The sequence below is a fragment of the Microcebus murinus genome, chromosome 2 (assembly GCF_040939455.1).
Source record: "Microcebus murinus isolate Inina chromosome 2, M.murinus_Inina_mat1.0, whole genome shotgun sequence".
In the NCBI taxonomy this organism is placed as follows: Eukaryota; Metazoa; Chordata; class Mammalia; order Primates; family Cheirogaleidae; genus Microcebus; species Microcebus murinus.
In genome coordinates, this window is record NC_134105.1 from 80,907,726 (window position 1) to 80,928,849 (window position 21,124).

General features: G+C 36.5%; 1 protein-coding gene across 2 annotated transcripts in view; it reads right to left on the minus strand.

Moving 5' to 3' along the window:
- DBT (dihydrolipoamide branched chain transacylase E2) overlaps positions 1-21,124 on the minus strand; it is a 49,779-nt gene that overhangs the window by 6,743 nt on the left and 21,912 nt on the right. Inside the window, exons 5-11 of one of the 2 annotated variants that reach the window (XM_012748604.2) lie at positions 18,246-18,367; positions 15,489-15,705; positions 14,446-14,612; positions 10,416-10,493; positions 8,069-8,260; positions 7,862-7,933; positions 674-2,235 (exon numbers count right to left, since the gene is read on the minus strand). In XM_012748604.2, coding sequence (XP_012604058.1) covers positions 2,068-2,235; positions 7,862-7,933; positions 8,069-8,260; positions 10,416-10,493; positions 14,446-14,612; positions 15,489-15,705; positions 18,246-18,367 — 1,016 coding nt within the window. In that variant the 3' untranslated portion in view covers positions 674-2,067. Of the gene's footprint in view, positions 1-673; positions 2,236-7,861; positions 7,934-8,068; positions 8,261-10,415; positions 10,494-14,445; positions 14,613-15,488; positions 15,706-18,245; positions 18,368-21,124 lie in introns of those variants that run through there. The other variant, XM_075999893.1, reaches the window with a different exon arrangement.

Below are 21,124 nucleotides of genomic sequence, written 5' to 3' on the forward strand. Positions count from 1 at the left end.
AGGAATACAGCAAGAGTCTGTTCCCCCCATACCCCTGGTTCTGTGACATGTAGAGCCCTGTGGACCAGCACTGCTGCTAGGGCCTTGCTCCTGGCCCTCTGGTCTGTGCCAGGGAATACTGCTGTCCTTAAGGTCCTGTACACAGTAGGGAACAAATCCTTTGCTGAATTCTCGGTGGATGAGACTAAAGACAAGATAGTAATGGCAGGGGGTCTGGATAGAACAGATAGCTGAAGGGTTATTTTGGGAATGTAGAGAACATCTTGACTTTCAGTGAAATATATTACATACTTATTTCAGAACTCCCTTCTCCCTAGTTTTCACATTCTTTAAGTGAGGGGGAAATTTTTCTCATGTCATTCTTTATTTAAAATTCAGCAAATGCCTATCCATGGGAAATTAATTAAATTATAGGACATCCATCTTCCCATCCTTCCAGCTGGGATCACTAACCTCTATTAGATGGTTCATAGCACCTGGGCTATTTTCTACCTGGAATAATAATTATATTTTTTATGGTTATTTAATATTTATCTCCTCCACTAGACTGTAAGCCCAAAGAATGCAGAGACCCTAAGGGTGGACATTGTGTGCCCAGTGCTTAATACCATGCTTGCTATAGAGTAGATGTTCACTATTTGAATGTATAATAACTAAACACAGTGGAGCCATATAAAAGCATGACAATGTGGAATTGTTTACTGACATGTAAAGTTATCCACAATACAATGTTAAATTTAAAAAATCAAATAATAAAATACTAGATATACTACAATCCCATTTTAATAAAAAGAATAGCCATGTATAAAGATACATACATCAAAATGTTGATAGTGGTTAAGTCATGGATGATTATTTTATTTGATTGATAACTCTCTGTAATACCTGAATTTTTTAAATAACAGCATTTTTCATTTTCTGATTTAAAAATTATTTCCATTTTGAGAAAAATCTAGATATTTTTTCCATCCCAAAACTTTACTTGAACTAATTTTAGCATACAGTATTTGATTGGACAATATTAGAAACCACTTGAATTTCTGAATGCAAATCAAAATGTTGGATTATATTCATTTTGATGCTATTTCTGATTAAAGTGGACTTTTAACATAATGGTCATTATAAAATCTTCACTGATGTATAAAATTTATTATTTTATTTTTGATCCATAATTACCCATTGGACTCCTTTCTCCTCTTATCCACATTCTTATTCAGGATATGGAGAATAGAATAGACCTTAATTCCTTATCTTAACCTATTTTTTAGCTGAAGATCAAGAAAGTTAAAAAGGAGCAGACTTCTGAATATATAAAAAGTCAGCCTGCTACATTTAAAGTTGTTTCCTTATGTGATGGAAGTTTTCAAAGGTGAAGTTCGTTCCCAACAAAACACTAAATTATTACCAAAATTCTAAAAGTATATCAATTTTAAACAAATACCTTTAATAGACTGGTTATAAAACTGTAATTTGGCATTTTTAAGATCAGGTTATCGTTTTTCCTTTTAAAAGATGTTAATTTACATAAATAAAACATAGATGATATTTCTATACAGAGCAAGAATATATTCCTGGATATCTTAAAAGATAAGTATAATTGCACTTATTTTATACAACAATTAACATGATTGTAGGGAAATGGAAAATATTTTTTGTACACATATTCCTTTTTCCAATTAAGCAGAATTAAAAAGTTTCATTCAGAGTCAGCCAAAACAAAAACAAAAACAGGGCAAATACTGTGTATATATATGGCTATCTGTCTTATTGTAACATTAATTTTGTTATTGTTGCCATTTTCAATCCATTGACACAAAGACCTCAGCACCATAATGAGAAGTCACACTCTGACCTATGAAATGTGATAGCCCCAGGAGAACAATTATACCATTATTCATTTCCAGTAAAAAGTCTAATAGAACAGGGATAAATATTATGCCTTAGAACCTTAATCATATAATACAAATCATTGATAATACAAATTATAAAGATAAACATGTGCTGGCACAGCTAGGCTTTACATATTCTTTAGAAACTCAAAAAGTTCAGGAATAGATTTATCAATCTTCATTTCAGATTTAATAGCATAATAGCTGGGTTTTCTAAGTAAGATTTCCACAAATTAGAGAAGCGTGACATTGTAGCACCATCAATAACTCTGTGATCAGCTGACCAGCTCACGTTCATTATCTGTGCCTTATACACTTCTCCTTTTTGGTTAAAACGGGGAAGGGCCTAGGGAAAAAAAAAAAAAAAAAAGAACAAGGAGTAAACCTTCACTTGGTCAAAGCTTAAGCTCCAACAATGACATATGATCAGGCAAACTGTCCTCCCTGCAATACAGAGAAAATGGGCATCCCAAATGATTTTTGAAAACGCTGACTCCTACTTTTTCCATCTTTGAGAGTATGTGCCTCTCTCTAGCTGTCAGAGTTTCTCCAAGGCATTTCCTGTCCCCTGTACAATTCTCATACCTACATTCATTAAATTTCATCTCAGATTTCAAACATTTAACAATTAATGTAATAAATACCAAGGTGCCAGGTACTCCTCTGGGCTCTGAGGAAAGACAGATGGTTAAGATAAATAAGTAAGGCTTCCTCACTGAAGGCAGCGAGGAAACAAGCCACACAGACACGTGAGCAAGGAAGACGGAGAGGAAGTGTGATTGGAGTGCTGGAGAAAGAGCAGGGTAGGCAGAAGGTGAGTGGCAGGACATAAGGCCACAGCTGTGCTGGGGGTGGGAGAGAGCATGTCATTAAAGGCAGTGCTGCTCAATCTGTATTCGGTAACAGACTTTAAAAAAAAAAAATTCTAAACCACCGAGGGCTATTTTTGTTTTTTTGGAGATGCAGTCTCACTCTGTTGCCCGGGCTAGAGTGCCAGGGCATCAGCCTAGCTCACAGCAACCTCAGACTCCAGGGCTCAAGCGATCCTCCTGCCTCAGCCTCCTGAGTAGCTGGGACTACAAGCATGCGCCGCCACGCCTGGCTAATTTTTTGTGTATATTTTTAGTTGTCTAGCTAATTTCTTTCTATTTTTATAGTAGAGACGGGGTCTCGCTCTTGCTTAGGCTGGTCTCGAACTCCTAAGCTTAAGTTATCCGCCCACCTCAGCCTCCCAGAGTGCTAGGATTATAGGTGTGAGGCACTGTGCCCGGCCTACTGAGGGCTATTTTTTAAAAAACACATTAAAAGTGAATTATTACCTATATAGTATAATGTGCACTATTCAGGCAATGGGTACACTACAAGCCTAGACTTTACTACACAATTCGCCCATGCAACAAAAAAAAAAATTTGTATTCCCCAAATCTATTAAAATAACATTTAAAAAAAGGTTCTTGGCTGGGCATGGTGGCTCACGCCTGTAATCCTAGCTCTCTGGGAGGCTGAGGCAGGTGGATTACTTGAGGTCAGGAGTTCAAAACCAGCCTGAGCAAGAGCGAGACCCCTGTCTCTACTATAAATAGAAAGAAATGAATTGGCCAACTAATATATATAGAAAAAATTAGCCAGGCATGGTGGCGCATGCCTGTAGTCCCAGCTACTCGGGAGGCTGAGGCAATAGGATTGCTTGAGCCCAGGAGTTTGAGGTTGCTGTGAGCTAGGCTGATGCCATGGCACTCACTCTAGCCTGGGCAACAAAGCGAGACTCTGTCTCAAAAAAATAAAAAAATTTAAAAAAGATTCGTATGCAAACTTCAGATATTTGAAAGTTAAAAAAATTATATAGTCCTATAAATGCACACATTTCCATGTAATCTCATACTCTAGATTATACAAACACCCCTGGTCTATGTCATCTCCATATTTCATTACATGTGTAATCCTCCATTCCTACCAGTTAAGAAGGCAGTGCTGAAAGTAGTCCACACCCACACAAAAAAAGATCCGCCCATCACCTACCTCCCAGCCAAGACACTGCAGCTGCAGAGGCAGCCCAAATAATCCTGAAAAAAGCATCCCCACAAGAAACAAGCTTGACCACTCTGCCATCCTCAAGTTCCCCCGACCACAGAGTCGGACACAGCACACTTGTGTCCACTGTGGATGTCAAAGCCCACAAGCACCAGGTCCAACAGGCTGTGAAGAAGCTCTGTGACACTTACATGGCCAAGCTCACACCCTGATCAGGCCTCACGGAGAGAAGGCGAATGTTCTACTGGCTCCTGATTAAGGTGCTTTGGCTGTTGCCAACAAAATTGGGATCATCTCAACTGAGTCCAGCTGGGCTAATTCTAAATGTATATCTTTTCACCATTAAAAAATAATAATAATTATATATATATACACACACATATAAATAAAATATATGCCCCAACTTCTTGTTATTAGATTCAACAGACATAAAATCACATTGTTGAACTGCTATAAATGTTTCTGTACTTATCTCCTCACACCTGGGTGACAATAGTCACATCAGATACAGGTCTGGATCACTCTGAGTAGTATCAATATAGGGTCCCTCAAGCCACTGCAGCTACTTGCCTTTAATTCTGGGCAAGATAAACCACTGGAGGTGTCTGAGCAAAATAGCCAGTCACTGAAAGGGGAGACTTCAGGAGGAGTAGGTTTGAGGCTAGGGAGAGGAACAGGAGCTCAGTTTTGGACATGTTAAAATTTGAGAGGCCTCTTAGACATCCAAGCAAGATATGAGTTTGGAGTTCAAAGGAGAGGTCTAATCTAGAGATACAAACCTGGGAGTCATCAGTGTATAAATGGTACTTAACACCATGAGTGGACCAGATAAAGAAAGAGGTGAGAACTGAACCCTGGGATACTCTGATGTATAGAGATCGGGGACAGGAGGAGATATGGGCATGGGAGACTTAGAGGGGTAGGCAGTAAGGCATGAGGAAAACCAGAACAGAGAGGTATTCTGCAAGTCAACATGAAGAAAGTTTTTCAAGGAGGTGGAATTGATCAATAGTCTCAAGTGCAGCTAGTAGTTGGTCAAGGAAGAAGACCGAGAATTGAGTAATGTGGAGTTTTATGACTTAAACAACTTAACAAAGAATTAAAAATTTATGAAAAAAGAAAATAGCAAAGGAAAGATAACACAAAAGGGAGAAAGGAATTAAATACTATTTATCCCTACCCAACAAAGATTACATTAAGTTATGAACAAGATTTATACTTAAAGAAATATGTTTCACAGCTTGAAGAAACCATGAGTAAAATAATTCTGTACAAATATATCTACTGAATAGATATTTGCATACCAATGTTCACAGCAGCATCACTGACAATAGCAAAAAAAATGGAAACAATTCAAATATTCATTGACAGACGAATGGACAAACAAAATATGGTATGTACATAAATACAATAGAATATTATTTAGCCTTAAAAATGAATGAAATTCTGATATATACTATGACATAGATGAACCTTGAGACAGATATACAAGGACAAATATTGTATGATTCCACTTATATGAGCTACCTAGAATAGTCAAATTCATTCATAGAGATAGAACGTAGAATAGTGGTTACCAGGTGCTGAGGGAATGGAGAGTTATTGTTTAATAGGTGCAGAGTTTTCAATTTGGGATAATGAAAAAGTTGTAGAGATAGATAGTGGTGATGGTTGTAAACAAGGTGAATGTTCTTTTTTTTTTTTTTTTGAGACAGAATCTCACTCTGTTGCCTGGGCTAGAGTGCCATGGCGTCAGCCTAGCTCACAGCAACCTCAAACTCCTGGGCTCAAGCAATGCTTCCGCCTCAGCCTCCAGAGTAGCTTGAACTACAGGCATGTGCCACCATGCCCGGCTAATTTTAAATATATATATATTTTTAGTTATCCAGCTGATTTCTTTCTATTTTTTTAGAGAGATGGGGGTCTCACTCTTGCTCAGGCTGGTCTTGAACTCCTGACCTTGAGCGATCCGCCCACCTTGGCCTCCCAGAATGCTAGGATTATAGGCGTGAGCCACTACTCCTGGCCAACGTGAATGTTCTTAATGCTACTAAACCATAAACTTAAAAGTGGTTACAATGGTAAATTTATGCTATATATATTTTATATAAATTTATGTTATATATATTTTGCCACAATTATATACATACATATACACATAATTCAGAAGAAAAAAAATCTTTAAGGAAAGAAAATAAAACTATCAGATGTAATGATTTGGAAACTGTAGTTCTGTGAGACTCAAATACTGAATTTTTGTTGGGAATAGAATGAGTGTTAGAAAAGTTATCACCCAGAACTCCTGATTTGGAAAGAACAAGTGTCATGCTGTGTGTTTATGTTTTTCCTTCATCTCTTCTGTTTACCATAAAGGAAGGTGGATGCTAGAAAGAGGGAATAACTTGGAAAGCAACTCAAAGGCTGAAGGAAAACTTGTGTGAGGCTTTGGGATGTCAAAACACAAGTAGTAAATTCATGAAGACAAGTCCCAGAGATGCTCAACATAGAAGCATTATGAGTACAGAAAAGAAGAAAGGTTCTTCTTATAACATGCAGAGCAAAATCAAGGTTAATATAGTGATAATGGCATTTAATACTGGTGGTACGGAACTGGTATCCAGGAGCTGATCTACCTTGCTGGTCCTCAACCCTGAATTAACAGGGATGTGCAAGCCCCATCCCCCCAAATTCTTATTCAGTTTGTATAGGGTGAGATTGGGCATAATTTTGTTTCAAGCTCCCACATGGTTTTATTGTGCAGCCAGGCTGGTCATGGTGGCTCATACCTGTAATCCTAGCACTCTGGGAGGCTGAGGCAGGCAGATTGCTCAAGGTCAGGAGTTCGAGACCAGCCTGAGCAAGAGCGAGACCTCATCTCTACTAAAATAGAAATTAATTGGCCAACTGAAAATATATAGAAAAAATTAGCCGGGCATGGTGGTGCATGCCTGTAGTCCCAGCTACTCGAGAGGCTGAGGCAGGAGGATCGCCTGAGCCCAGGAGTTTGAGGTTGCTGTGAGCTAGGCTGATGCCACAGCACTCTAGCTGGGGCAACAGAGTGAGACTCTGTCTCAAAAAAAAAAAAACCCAAAAAAACAAAAAACATGCAACCAGAGCTAAGAATCACTGCAACCCTTATTCTAGGTAAGTGTCTCCTAAAACATGGCCACAGATCACTTTTGTTAGCCCCACCTGGGTTCTTGTTCAAACATAAGTTTTGGGGGCTCAGTCCTCAAGGCCAAGAAATCTGCACTCCCAATGATTCTTTTTTGCTTTTTGAAATAAGGTCTCATTCTGTCACCCAGGCTAGAGTGCAGTGGTGTCATCAATAGATCATAGCAACCTCAAACTCCTGGGCACAAGCGATCCTCCTGCCTCACCCTCCAGAGTAGATGGGACTACAGGTGCGAGGCACGTGCCAGGATGGCTGGCTAATTTTTCTATTAATAGAGACGGGGTCTCGCTCTTACTCAGCCTGGTCTCAAAGAATCCACCCCCCTCGGCCTTCCAGAGTGCTAGGATTATAGGCATGAGCCACCATGCCCAGCCACTCCAGTGATTCTTGAGCGAAGTATGAAAAAAATTGTATAAATAATATTTTGGATTGGTTTACTATGATTCTTTGGTATTCTTAAATAAAGATATTTTGATAGAAGCAGATTGGCTGTATTTGTGATTCTCCATCTGTGCCTGGCATAATCCACAATGGTTGATCCACACAAACAATCCAGGTGACCACCATTTATTATAGGCAGCCACCAAAACTGCAGGCCTAGTTCTTAGGAAGAAATTAAAAAGACTTACTGAGCCAAGTTCACAAACTTGAACCTACAAAGTGAGGGTCACCTACAAAGTAGGAATGGTCATTCTTCTTTGTTTACTTTGTGTTTACTGCCCCTCCACCCCATTTGCTTGAACTCTGTTTTTCAATTAATAGATACCTTAATTGATCCAAAGGCTCCAATGGCTACTTCGGGTGGCAATATCACTGCTTTGGCATAGGTACCACCAATCTATTTAAAAAAAAAAAAAAGGAGAGTAAAACATTAAGCTTTCAGGGAACAAATGGCAAGTGACATTTTATGTTTTTAATTAAGCATATGATCAAAAATCTTAAGCTTATGAATTTAAATATTACTACTACTTACTGATCCAATGTTGGAAAGAGTAAATGTCCCTCCTGTAAGATCAGTGGTGCTGAGCTGACCTGCAGAGCCTAGTTTCTGGAGACGATCCAGTTCCGTGGCAATCTCAAATATAGAGCAGGCCTGAACGTTTTTCACATTAGGGACAATCAAACCCTGCTCAGTGTCCATTGCTATCCCAATGTTATGAGAAGCCTAAAAAAAAAAAAAAAAAAAAAAAAAAAAACCTATATTAATGGTAGGCCTTCTAATAAATAAGCTAAGAGCAAAGAAAAGGGCAAATTTCACTGTCTTCTAAAAACAACCAGCAAAAATTATTTTTACCAGATTGGCAATGATTTAAAAGAAATAATTTTAAAAGGGCCAGGTGCAGTGGCTCACACCTGAAATCCCAGCACTTTGGGTGGCTAAGGTGGGAGGACTGCTTGAGGCCAGGAGTTCAAGACCCCTGACTCTACAGACAATTAAAAAAAAAAATTATCTAGGTGTGGTGGCGCATGCCTGTAGTCCTAGCTACTTGGGAGGCTGAGGCTGGAGAATTACTTGAGCCCAGGAGTTTGAGGTTACCGTGAGCTATGATCATGCTACTGTACTTCAGCTTTGGTAACAGAGTAAGACCTGGCCTCTTAAACAAATAATAATAATTTCTAAAAGGTTTTTTTAAAGATAATTATTTGTTGATAAGCATATAGGGAAACAGGCAATTTCTCCTTATTGTTCCTGGGAATGTAAACTGGGAGAGGTTGAACATCCTTAATCTGAAAATCTGAAACCTCAAATCCAAAATGTTTCCAAAAATCTTCTGAGGACCAACACACTGTCACAAGTGGAAAATTCCACACTTGACATCATGTGATAGATTACAGTCAAAACTTAGTTTCATGCACAAAATTATTAAAAATAATGCCACGTGCAGTGGCTCATGCCTGTAATCCCAGCACTTTGGGAGGCTGAGGCAGGAGGATTGCTTGAGGCCAGGAGTTCAAGACCAGCCTGTGCAACATAGTGAGATCCTATCTCTACAAAAAATTTTAAAATTAGCTAGGTGTGGTGGCACATACAGAAGGAGCTACTCAGAAGGCTGAGATGGGAGGATCGTTCAAACTCAGGAGTTCAAGGCTACAGTGAGCTACGATCCAGCCACTGCACTACAGCTTGGGTAAGAATGAGATACTATCTCTTAAAAAACAACAAAAAAAGGAATTGTATAAAATTACCTTCAGGCTATGTATACAGGTGTATATGAGACATAAATGAATTTTATGTTTAGGTTTGGGTCCTATCCCTAAGATATCTCATTATATATATGCAAATATTCCAAAATCTGGAAAAAAAAATGAAATTCAAAATACTTCTTGTCCCAAGCATTTCAGATAAGGATACTGAACCTGTACAGACTTTCTGGAAGGCATATGACAAAATGCATCAAAATTTATAAAAATATGTGCTAAATGCAGAAGTATGTACAGATACACAGGGATGTTGAATACAGATTGTTTACAAGTTTTAGAAACTGCAAGCAGTCAAAATGTTTACAAATAAGTCACTGGCTAAGTGAATGGTAACAAAGCTGTATTAACTGACATATAATGATGTCCATAATATATTAAGAAGAAAAAATTGAGATAAAGAAAAATATGAATAATTCTATAATTTTTTAAAAAAAAGTATATAAGAATAAAATCCTGAAAGGATGTTTATCTCAACATGAACAGCAAGTTATATTAGGATCATGGGCTTGAAGGTAAACAGCATTTTCTTGCCTAAAATTTTTATAACAACTATATACTTAATCAGGAAATATTAAAATAAAAATAAATATAGCCAGCTGTATTAATCATATTAACATTTTAGATCTGACCTCCCAGAGTATCTAAACTCACTTCCTAGTAAGAAATATACACAGGAACGGCATCCCTAAATGTTCTCAGTCTTAAGAAAGTTTCACTCTGAACAGAAGAGTTCACTGAAATTGAATTCAAACTTATTACTTTTCTCATTTAAATTATTCTTAAAATTTTAGAAATTCAATTTTGAGAGAGCTGCTTCTTTTGAGAGGGTAAAGTAGGGTAGGTAACATAAATCTACTGCCGTACAGCTGTATATTTCCATTATTTTAAGCAGAAAGCCAAAAAAGCTTAAAAATGCCAATCTCCATATCTAAATCTATTAACCAGCAAAAACAAAAATAACAGTAAATTATACTTAAGTTTAATGTTTTATTACATATCTTTAATTCTAATCTAAAAATGACCACTATTTGAGGGACAACAGAAGTCTCTCTAACCTACAAGCACATTGGCACTATATTCTACTTATAGCAAGAACATTTTCACACTGTATAGCCAACCTTATATGTTATATTCTGGCAGTTTTCATCCACAGAAGCATTAAGGATGGGAAACTGTAGTAATCCCAAGGATGCAGCCTGTTTAACAGAAAGAGATTGCAACTTTAGCACCTTTAACTCAGAAGGGGTAGGGGATTGCAAGCAATAAGAAGTATTAATATTTTTAAAAAGGAGGGAGAGAGCTGTTATTTATGCTGAGTTTAATTTCAAGTCTCCATGTACCTAGCTTCAAGCAGTACAGAACTGGGTCACCCTAATCATTTCAGAATAAAAGATAAAGCAGTCAGGTACCTAGTAAAGACCGAGGAGATTTTTCTAAGTAATTTCCTCACTTACACATAGTCTTAAGATTTCCACGAAAAGTAAACCTGTAGTCCAAATATACACTAGGAATTAAAACACAAAAAGACAGGTAAGCTATTTCCCTGTATAGAAAGAACATGAAATAAGGATTTTAAAGCGCACTGACCAGGAAAGGTCAGTTTTCTACCTGGTGTCCGTGGCGAAATGAAGGGCTGAGCTGGCACGAACATTTACTTTAGTGCCTGAGTCTCACTAAAAAGTATTTGTTTTCCCTCTCTGCCTTCTTCTCCTTTAATCTTTCTCCTTCCTTTTTCCTTTTCTCTCTCTCTTATTTTTTTTACACAGCCACAGAGACTGTGACCTTTTGTCTTTTAACACCATTTCTCTCCTGTCCCTATTGAGATTTCCCTGTTTCCAAAATGTTGATAGCTATTTCTGTGCCCATCCAGGATCTAATAATCAAGGTTCACTTATTGCATGTGGTAGTCATGCCTTGTATTAAATTTAAAAGATAGCAAAATTAAAATGCTTAGGATTGTCCTTAAAAAGAATTCCTTCCCTCCACTGTCCTTGTCCAGTCCCATTAAGAATTCTTTACATGCATTGTGTTAAGTGTTTTTTTTTGTCTGTGGGTTGGTGGCCTTAACAGGGGAGGAAAAATGTCAAATCCTTGAACTAGAGAGTTATAGTGATTAGTTTAGTTAAGGTGGGTATGGAAGTGGATCAATGAAAGAAAAATATAATGAAAAGATTTGCTACAAATTCTTTAATTTTTATGACTTAGAAATTTTAATAAGTATTTCATTTGATAACTGTAACTTTAATCTTCTTTGTGTAAAAATCCATAACTAAGATTAATCTAAAGTGTTACACATAGAAACAGGGTTCTGAGTATAATTCAAATTTTGTAAAAGAAAATAACAAGGCATGTGCCCACAGATTAGGTTATTTTTCCCCTGTACAATACTTCATAGTATTTTCCAAATGTTCTGTAACTTATATAAAATTTTATTTTAAAGCAAAGCAAGCTAAATTTTATGTTAGTTAGTTTTAGATTAGTCATTCAGACTGAAACAATGAAGAAAAATGATAATAAAAGAAATTCAATGTATTAAACGGATGGTCTATCCTTGCTTCAAAATAGACTTGCTGTTACCAGGAAACAGTAAGAGGAACCCAATCAGAAATACAGAGGTGGTGCTCTCTTGCTCTTCAAGGTTAACTTCTTCACTGAGGTCTTCACTGTATTCTTCCCCTAATGTCAGGATCTTGCTCTGATAATCCTTCCCACTCACAATTTTTTTTTATCTTCCCATTCTCCAGCTCTTTCCCATAGCCTACAAACCTGCTTAATTTTCCTTGAGGATGTGCAGGAGGGGAGGAGGCAGATGGAACCCTTCCTCACTCTCCTGCACACAGCCACCTTAACTACCCTCTGCACCCACTGCCCCGTGTCTGCCTTTCACCAGCTTTTCCTAATGCTCCTCATTCTTAATTCCTATTCATTTCCCAACCAACTGCAACCACACTTCTACCTCAATAATAATCAGTTCTGGCTGAGGCTACTCATGGCCTCCTGATTACTACTCCAATAGCCTGTTCTTATTCCATATCCTATTTAACCTTTGTGATGCATATGCCTGCTATCTAATCTGCCCTTAAAACTTTTTTCTTCTTAGTGTAAGACGCTGAATCAAAGGCCCCACTCTCTCACTCTTCCCTTTATCCACACCCTTTGGTAGTGCTCTTTTAGGTTGACTGAGCTTAGTTACTTGCTTTGGTCAATAGACAAGAACAAACTTGAGCCAGGCACTGTGGCTCACACCTGTAATCCTAGCACTTTGAGAGGCTAAGGTAGGAGAATTGCTTAAGTACGGGAGTTTGAGGTTGCAGTGAGCTATGATGATACCACTGCACTCTAGCCAAGGAGACAGAGCAATACTGTATCTAAAAAATAAAAAAACTTGGTGCAGCAGAGCCTGGGCAAATAAAATGGATTGAGCATTTCTGCTTCCTCTCTTCATCCCTGCCAGTACTATGAGACCACGTGTAGGCTGGTATGCCAGGGAGAGGAGAGAGACTTATGGAAAAGAAAGGAGCCAGCCCTGCTGAGGCCATCCTACACCAGCCAGCCCCTAGCCAACCTGCTAGCTGACTACAGAAAAGAGACCTCTGCTAAGATCAGCAGACTCACCTTGCTCACCTATAGACTCCCAAGAAACAATAAATGGCTGTTGTTTTAAATTATTAAATTTGAGGGGTGGCTTGTTACATAGCAGTAGATATACTTGGCTTCTAAGTGCCTCTTTCCTCGTTATCCTATCATCATCCTACCATAGGCCCCACACACCCTCTTCAATTGTCTTTGCCAACTCTACCTCTATCTACCCCTGTGAAACCCTTAGCCTTCTCATCCATACACAATTTGGGTGATGTCATCCACCTGTTTCAATTGCCTTGTCTCTATAGACAACTCTAGAGACATAATGAAGTCCAGATGATTCTCCTTTCATTATAGACACCTGCTACATCTCATATTTAGAAAGCACTCACTTATTTGTTAGGGTAGTAGCTTAAAAAGCGGAGCTAAAAGAGAATAGCTTCTGCCTCATGAGGTTCAGCATCCACTGAAGAGACAACTGAGTAAGGACGTGGCACATGCTAGGTTACAATGGGAAACAAAAGAGTATTTAACTCAGTGACAGCTGCAGGCTTCTGGAGGGGTCTGTACTTGAACACAATTTAGTATTTAGGATGCCCAGGTATTTGATCAAGAGAGGAGGGTACACTGCAGGTAGAATTGTATATTCTGGCAATTATTTATAGCTTAATATGACTAAAACAGAGGAAGGGGAGAATTGGAGAGGTAGATAGCAGAGATGTGTAACAATATTTATATGTCACATTAAGGAGTTTGAAAACTATCCTAAAGGCAATGAAGGAGAACCACCAAAAAGAATCAGAGAATAAAACAATAACTTGATTTATGGCGGAGTCTTGGTGCAGTGTCGAGAAAGGGCGGGGAGCCACACTGGCATTAGAGACACCAGTATGGCCTTCTGAGTGAAACAGACCAGAAGCTGAAACAGCTTCTCCACTTGTTAGCAAGTAGTCCCTGACAAGCTTCTCAACCTCTCTGAGCCCCAATTGCCTTAAATGGAAAGTGAGGATGGTAATATTTACCTGCCAGGGTTACTCTGAGAGTTAAGAGATAATGTATATACAGCATACTTAGTACGGAGCCTGGCACATGGTAGCTGTTGTAAATAGTCATTAATATGAGCTAGACTACGGGCTGCTCAAGGTCAGCTGATGGTCTTATTCCAGTTTATATTGGGACCACGGCCTACCCCTACAATTGATTCCCAGGAGCCTCAATATAAGTTTGTTGAATAAATGAAAATACCTATCAGTGATATTTGTAAAATCAACACCAAGTCTCGTTTTAGATCGAATCGTGACTTTGCTGGAGTGATCTTTTTAGAATTAAAGGCTTTACTTAACTGGTAGGATAATCTCCACCTAGCTTGAAGAAATAATAAAAATATGACAGAAATTTCAATTTTATAAATTCCTACTAAACAAAGAAATAGTACATTTGTATTTTTCTAACTATATGATGCAATGAGAGTATTTTTATTCAAACCCATAGTCAACACACTGCATATTTACAAAACAAAATTTAAATGTCCTTCTTAAGCCTTGTTTGAAATGAATGAAATCTTACTTTTAAGAAGAAGGGCATAAAGGTGAGTTTAATTCCACGAGCTAAAGCGATGGGTTTTAATTCTTCTCGTAGCTTAACCAGTTCAGTAAGGTCAACCTCATCACAATAGCCAAAGTGAGGTATCTTCAGGGCTGCAGACATAGTCTTGACCATTGCTTTTTGAAAGCCTGGAAAAGATTCAACCATTACTTATTTAAATTCTTAAATCATTCCATCCTTTTAAAAAATTAAAATAGAATGTTCCCTAATGTCCTTTACCCTCTCAATTAAACTCTTCCTATTGTTACCATCTTCATCACATTACATTACACTGAAAGTCACTAATTTCAAAGCTAGAACATTGACTACATCACAACACCCAGTGGCAAGTACAATAATATGGCAGGCAATTGCTTTAAATGCTGTGCTGTGTGACAAAATTCAAAAGGATACAAGCCATGTATTTAACGACTTTCTTGCAAAGCCACTCTTTTTTTTGTTGTTATGGTCACTGTCCTGCACATTTTCACCCATTTAGCAGCATCCAAGGCCTCTACTCACTAGAGAGTGCAGTAGCGCCCTCCCCATCCCAGTTGTGAAAACCAGATCCCAGGAGGGACTGGCAAAACTGCCCCCTGCTGAGAACCACTGGGTGAGGGGCTGCCCGGGTTTGCCCTTCATACAGCTGAACAAGCCGGGATAAAGCCACTCTTCTTGAGGTTAATCATCCTAAGAATTTATAAATAACAAGTCAGAACTAGTTATTTTGAAAGCTAACTAAAAATAATGAATGTTTAAAACGTCCTGAGCAAGTCTTCAAGCAGAAATATTATCAGTATACAAGTTTATATTCCAAGAAACCTCTTAGGTATCACTCTTCAGAAATTAACAATACATATAAATTGAAAGTGTTTCCTTGAAAAGCTATGATATTTCTTCATTAAAAAATTATATGCTGAATTTGAACTTACCCTTCAGTAAGAATTAAAAACATATTACATACATTTATCTATTGAAGCAGCTTTCCCCAAAATAAGCATACTATTTCCTTATGTTGTTATTACCTTTTATGGGTTCTGTTCTGTCTTTGCCTGTGAATACCGGAGGTTTTGACACTGGTATGGAAATAGTCATATCTTTTGGTTTTGACACAGGTGGTATAATTTCAGCTTTTGGTGAAGGAGGTAATATAGCTCCTGTCTGCTTTTCCAAATAGTTGAGAATATCTTCTTTAAGTATTCTGCCATCTTTTCCTGAGCCAACAACTTCACTCAGCTTAATCTAAAAAATGAGATATTTTAATGCTAAAAATACAACTACTTAAAAATGAATCAATCATTAAAGCTTCAAAATGGAATTTAATCAATTGAAGGTGAAAATATATCCCTGCCCAATAAATTAGTACAAGGAAATAACATTTTCATTATCTTAATAGATAAGCTATAGCTATCCTGCATAAGTAATCATTTATTACTTTTATACACACTGGTAACTATGAGATATCTATATAATCCATAGCTATTATAAAAACTTGCATTTTTAAAAAGTCAGGCATTTTTAAATTTCTTGCATAATTTTTACTCAAGCTTTTCTACTCTTGGAGACTATATAAGAAGAGGGAAAACTAGGCCAGGTGTGATGGCTCACACCTATAATCTCAGTGCTTTGGGAGGACAAGAAGGGAGGATCACTTGAGGCCAGGAGTTTAAGACCAGCCTAGGGAACATGATGAGATCCCGCCTCCACAAAAAAAAAAAAAAATTTTTTAAATTAGTCAGGCATGGCACCACATGCCTATAGTTCCAGCTACTCAGGAGGCTGAGGCAGGAGGATACCTTGAGCCCAGGAGTTCAAGGCTGCAGTGAGCTATGATTGGGCCACTGCACTTCAGCCTGGTCAACAGAGTGAGACCCTATTTCCAAAATAGCAATAACTAAGAACAGAGAATTTGAAAGTTAAAAGAAGAAATAACACTATAACAAATTTAGACCAATGTTTCTGATGTTGGTGACCAATTAAACATGTAACTGTTTAAGTAATCATGATACCAAACTTCTCTCAAATTAGTTTTTTTCTGATAGTCACTTTGGAAAGATCAGTACAAAACAGTTAATTCTAGTTAAATAAAAATAAACACATAAGCTTGGATGATATCCTCACGCATAGTGTGTGTTAATTAATTTCTTAGGGTAAAGTCCAGCTTCATTTGTATTAGTGCAGCTCTAAAGATAACTTTTAAAAGAACTTTAAAAGAACAAAGGACTTTATTATATCAAACACTAAGTTTATAACAAACTCTGAGAATTTAAACAAATAATTTTTAGGCAATTGCAAATAACCGTAAATGCCACTGGTTTTTAGTTTTAAACAAATTCAATTTATAAATGTGCAAACTGCAAGAAGGAAAAGGTGATTTATAATAATAAAATCTACTATTTAATTTCTAGTAATCATATAAGTATTCTAGTTATTATATACATCTTTAGGAAGTGATACAGGAAAGCCAAATCATGCATTTCTTCTATAGGTGGTCTTTCTATATAATTAAAAAAACAAATTGGTAAAATGCTTTATAGCTTTCAAAGCAATATATAAAACCATTATTTCATCTAATGTCCTTAATAATCTAGTGTTCCATATTATTTTTTCTATTTTTTATTGTGCTAAATGTCTTCATATTTAAACACATTTAAGGGTTACATAAAATTTCAGCAAGGGTGCATAACATAATTCACCTATGCATTTCCCTCATTTTGAATATAAACACAACTTTTGATTTTTGGCTATATAAAACACCAGGAAGAATGTATCTTAGATTATTTTCTTGGGATAGTTCTCCAATGGCCAGAGAACTGGCTGAAAGGGTATGAACATTGTAATGATGCTATTACATATTTCCAAAATGTAAACTTTTGTTTTTTCCCCACTGTAACATAATTACTTTTCGCAAAAATAGACAAACAAAAAGTCTGCATTGTGGGGCACAGTGGAAAGAACTCGGGCTTTGAAAACAGACAAATTTGTGTTGAAATCCCCAGTTCAGTTTCCTTGATTTTCGATAGTTAACCAACCTCCCTGCCCTTTTTCATCAGCAAAATGGGAATAATCCAAACCATCACACAGGGTTGCTATGAGGATTAGAGATCATATGTGTACAGTGTCTGGTGCATATTCAAATACCAACATGTACTCAAATAATAGAGGCAATGATTGTTGAGGCACTGCATAATGTCTAAGAGCACTGCTTTTAGAGTAACATAGACTCAATTGTGAATTCTGGCTCTGCTGCTGTGTTAGCTCTGTGTCCTCAGACTTGTTACTTAACCTCTCCAAGTCTCAGAATAGCCTCTTATCTCACAGGGCTAAATGAGAGAATGTGCAAATACTTATCAGAGTGCCAGGGAGTCCCCTTGCCTGGCATTCCACCCTCCATTCAGTCAATGACTGGCAGAGGGAATTCAGAAGGCTGTCCTCCTTGCCTCAAAGCAGTAATTCTATGGCTGTCCCCATCCCCTCTAGATTAGGACAGATCCATGATACCACATCCACATCCAGCCCTTTTCCTCTTTTATTCCTTCTCTTTCCTATTCTGCTTCTTTCATTCCCTTTACAGGTGTTCACTCCTTCCATAAATCAATCACGCACACCCAACTTCTTATTTCTCCCAAGTACTTTTATACAACTATCACTTTTTAGTAACAAATATTTTCCTGTTTCCTTTAATTCTAACTTGACCCATTTCATCATGGGATAGTTGCCTAATTTTTCAAAGATACAAATGTATACTTTCTATGCAATCTCAGACTTACATAGGAACTTACATTGTTTTCCATTGCGAGGCGGCGAACTGCAGGAGTTGCCAGTGTTTTTTGGCCCTTTATCTCCTGGTGTGTGTGTTCATCATGCGACACAGCGGGAGTTTCCACAACATCTTCTTCTGAATCTGGTAACAAGGTAAAACTTAACTTCAGTTGAAAATACAAAAAGGAAAAAAAAATCTTAGTGGCCTATAACATCTTAATAAATTCAATTTAAATTTGTCATCTAAATGCATAAGAGTTGAGCTGCTTCAGAAAAAAGAAAACACAGTTATCTTAATGGTAGGGGTGGAGCAGGGGTAGATAGATATTGGTACCTGGTACTGTTTTACTAATAATTATTAGTACCTGGTGAATACTTCACTTCTGTTAAAAATCACTGCAGCTACAAGTTAAAAAATGAGTTTCTTCAATGAATTTTAAAACATGTATTTTAAACACTTTCCTAATAAAATCCTCATTAAAGCAATATGAAAAAAGACTCAAATATGATGTAAGTTATATAAAAGAATCATAAAAATCTATGACAGTCTTAGACATTTTCCTGAGATGATAAAATATTTAAAAGTTTGCTCTGCTTTGAATATGGCTTAAGACATGCTGTGGCTAATGCTAATTTGGTTGTTCTTTTCTCTAACTATTAGAAAAACTATAGCAGGCTATTAGCAAATGTATTTTTACAAGCAAAAAAAATGGTTTTGAGAGCATTTAATTGTCAAAGTCTGTTAGGAAATTAATGATGTATAGCAGAATCTCTGTTTGAATTGGTAAACTAAAGACTGATAGAACTTCTGAAAATCAACAGACAACTGGATTTGCTTTGATACTTTGACATACAACTTTAGGCAAATAAAAATTTTCCACTGCTGCAAACATGGAAAGACTGTTTACTCATTCCTCTTCACTAGTCTATGAATTGGCTCAGTGGAACTATTAAAAAATTCCCCTAAGGATCAAGAAGGCAAAGAAAAAAAAACTTGTATTGAGCACCTATTATGTGTCAAATACCACACTAAATATGCAATATCTTAATTTAATCTTCATTCCAACTGTGTGAGATAAGTGTTATTTTCCCCATTTTATAGATTTTTTTTTTTTAATGAAGTCTGAGAGATGAAAGGATTGGCGCAAGTTCACACACCTAATAAATCCAAGGGCTGAAATTCAATCCTTTGGCTGACTCAATCTGTGCTGTTTCCATTAGTTCATGGCTCTAGTAAATTTTCTCTCTGCTCAAAGTAGCTAGAATACAATTCCTATAGTTCAAGACATCATTACATTGAACTTTCAGAACCCCTGTATATTGTCTATATCTGTTAAAATTACTGGAGAGACTAGTAAAAAAGATCAGCATTAGGAACTAATCAGGAGATTCAATTGTAGGAACCCCAAATCCTAACTTGGTAGTTTGAGAGTTCTCATGTAAAAGAAAGAAAGAAGAAAAAAAAACATTAACTTGGACAATGCATATTTGCTGAAGTATGTGAAATGTATAAATATCCAAATATATACCAAAATTATTATATATTTCCAAAAGATCAAGTAATTTATTGCAACTCACCTTTCTGGGAAACCTTTTGTGATATATTAGCTACATAGTACAACCTTTTAGAATAACTTTGGTGTAAACATCAGTGACAAAACAAACAAACTTGTGAGAAGTCACTCATATTATTTGTAATAGTGAAGTATTAATAGTTGTTGGAAGAACACTCTCTTAATCAAATAAAATACCATCTTATTTCATAGCACTTTAAATAATTTTCAGTGTTATAACATATTTTCTCCTTTGATGATCACAAAACGTTACAAGTATGCAGAGCAGATTTCTCAATTTTACCAACATAGAAACAGACTCTAAGGGAGATGGAGTTAAGACTAAACTCAAATTTCAAGAATCTTCCCAACTAATGCAATTTAGTGGTTCTAGCGTTACACTCTAATGTGAGATTTTAGTTTTTGGTGATTGATCTTTAGTTAATGAATTAGAGTACAGTTTTACAAGCTTTAAGTAAATTCTAAGAAAGAGCAAAAGAACTCTGGTAAGTAAGCACTTTTCCACATGAAGTCTATCAATTCAGTGTTGATGTAATTCCTCATATGAAGCAAATTTACAATAAAACCACATTATTTCTAGTTAACTAAAACAGTAACTTGAATAGGTAAAAATATCAAAAGTATGAAATTGCAATATTCCTAGGTATTTCAAAAACTATTTTCAAGAACATTAAATAGTCTAATTAATTCACTTAGCTGAGGGAAATTCTTTTGACGAAAACGTTTTGAAATACTAAAGCTTTGGAGTATGTTTGGAAGCCCTTTCTTTATAGCACAAATATAAACTTTAGTTTAATTCCTTTCCAAATGATCATAAAGTGAGAACTAATGACATCCAAATTGATGAGATTTCATTGCACTTTCTTTTTCACTTCAAGTTATTAAAACAGCTAATTCAATCAATCAATCCACAATTAGCTATACAAAATTAACAGTTACAGTGCTACCCTTTTTGAGCATCTACTATGCCCAGGCATTGAACTTGCAATTTATTTTATCAAATATAATTTAATTAACTGATATGCTATATTCTTGGAAATGTTTTATATGAAAGAGCTTTTTTAAAAACTCTAAAACATTTTGTATTAATCCTGTAAACAATTTCAATATTTTAAAGTCTGTGTACTTACGTACACTCTAAATTGTACTGTTATAGTAGAATTTTGTTAATTATTAACATTTTGTACATTGTTAGAAATTCAGTCCCATTGTTCTAGGTGCAAAATGGAGCAGATACTCATCTTTTCTGTACTAAATTTTCAGTGGAACAAAGTGGTTAGGAGCATGGGCTTTAGAATTAAACAGAGCTAGGGTCAAAATTCTAA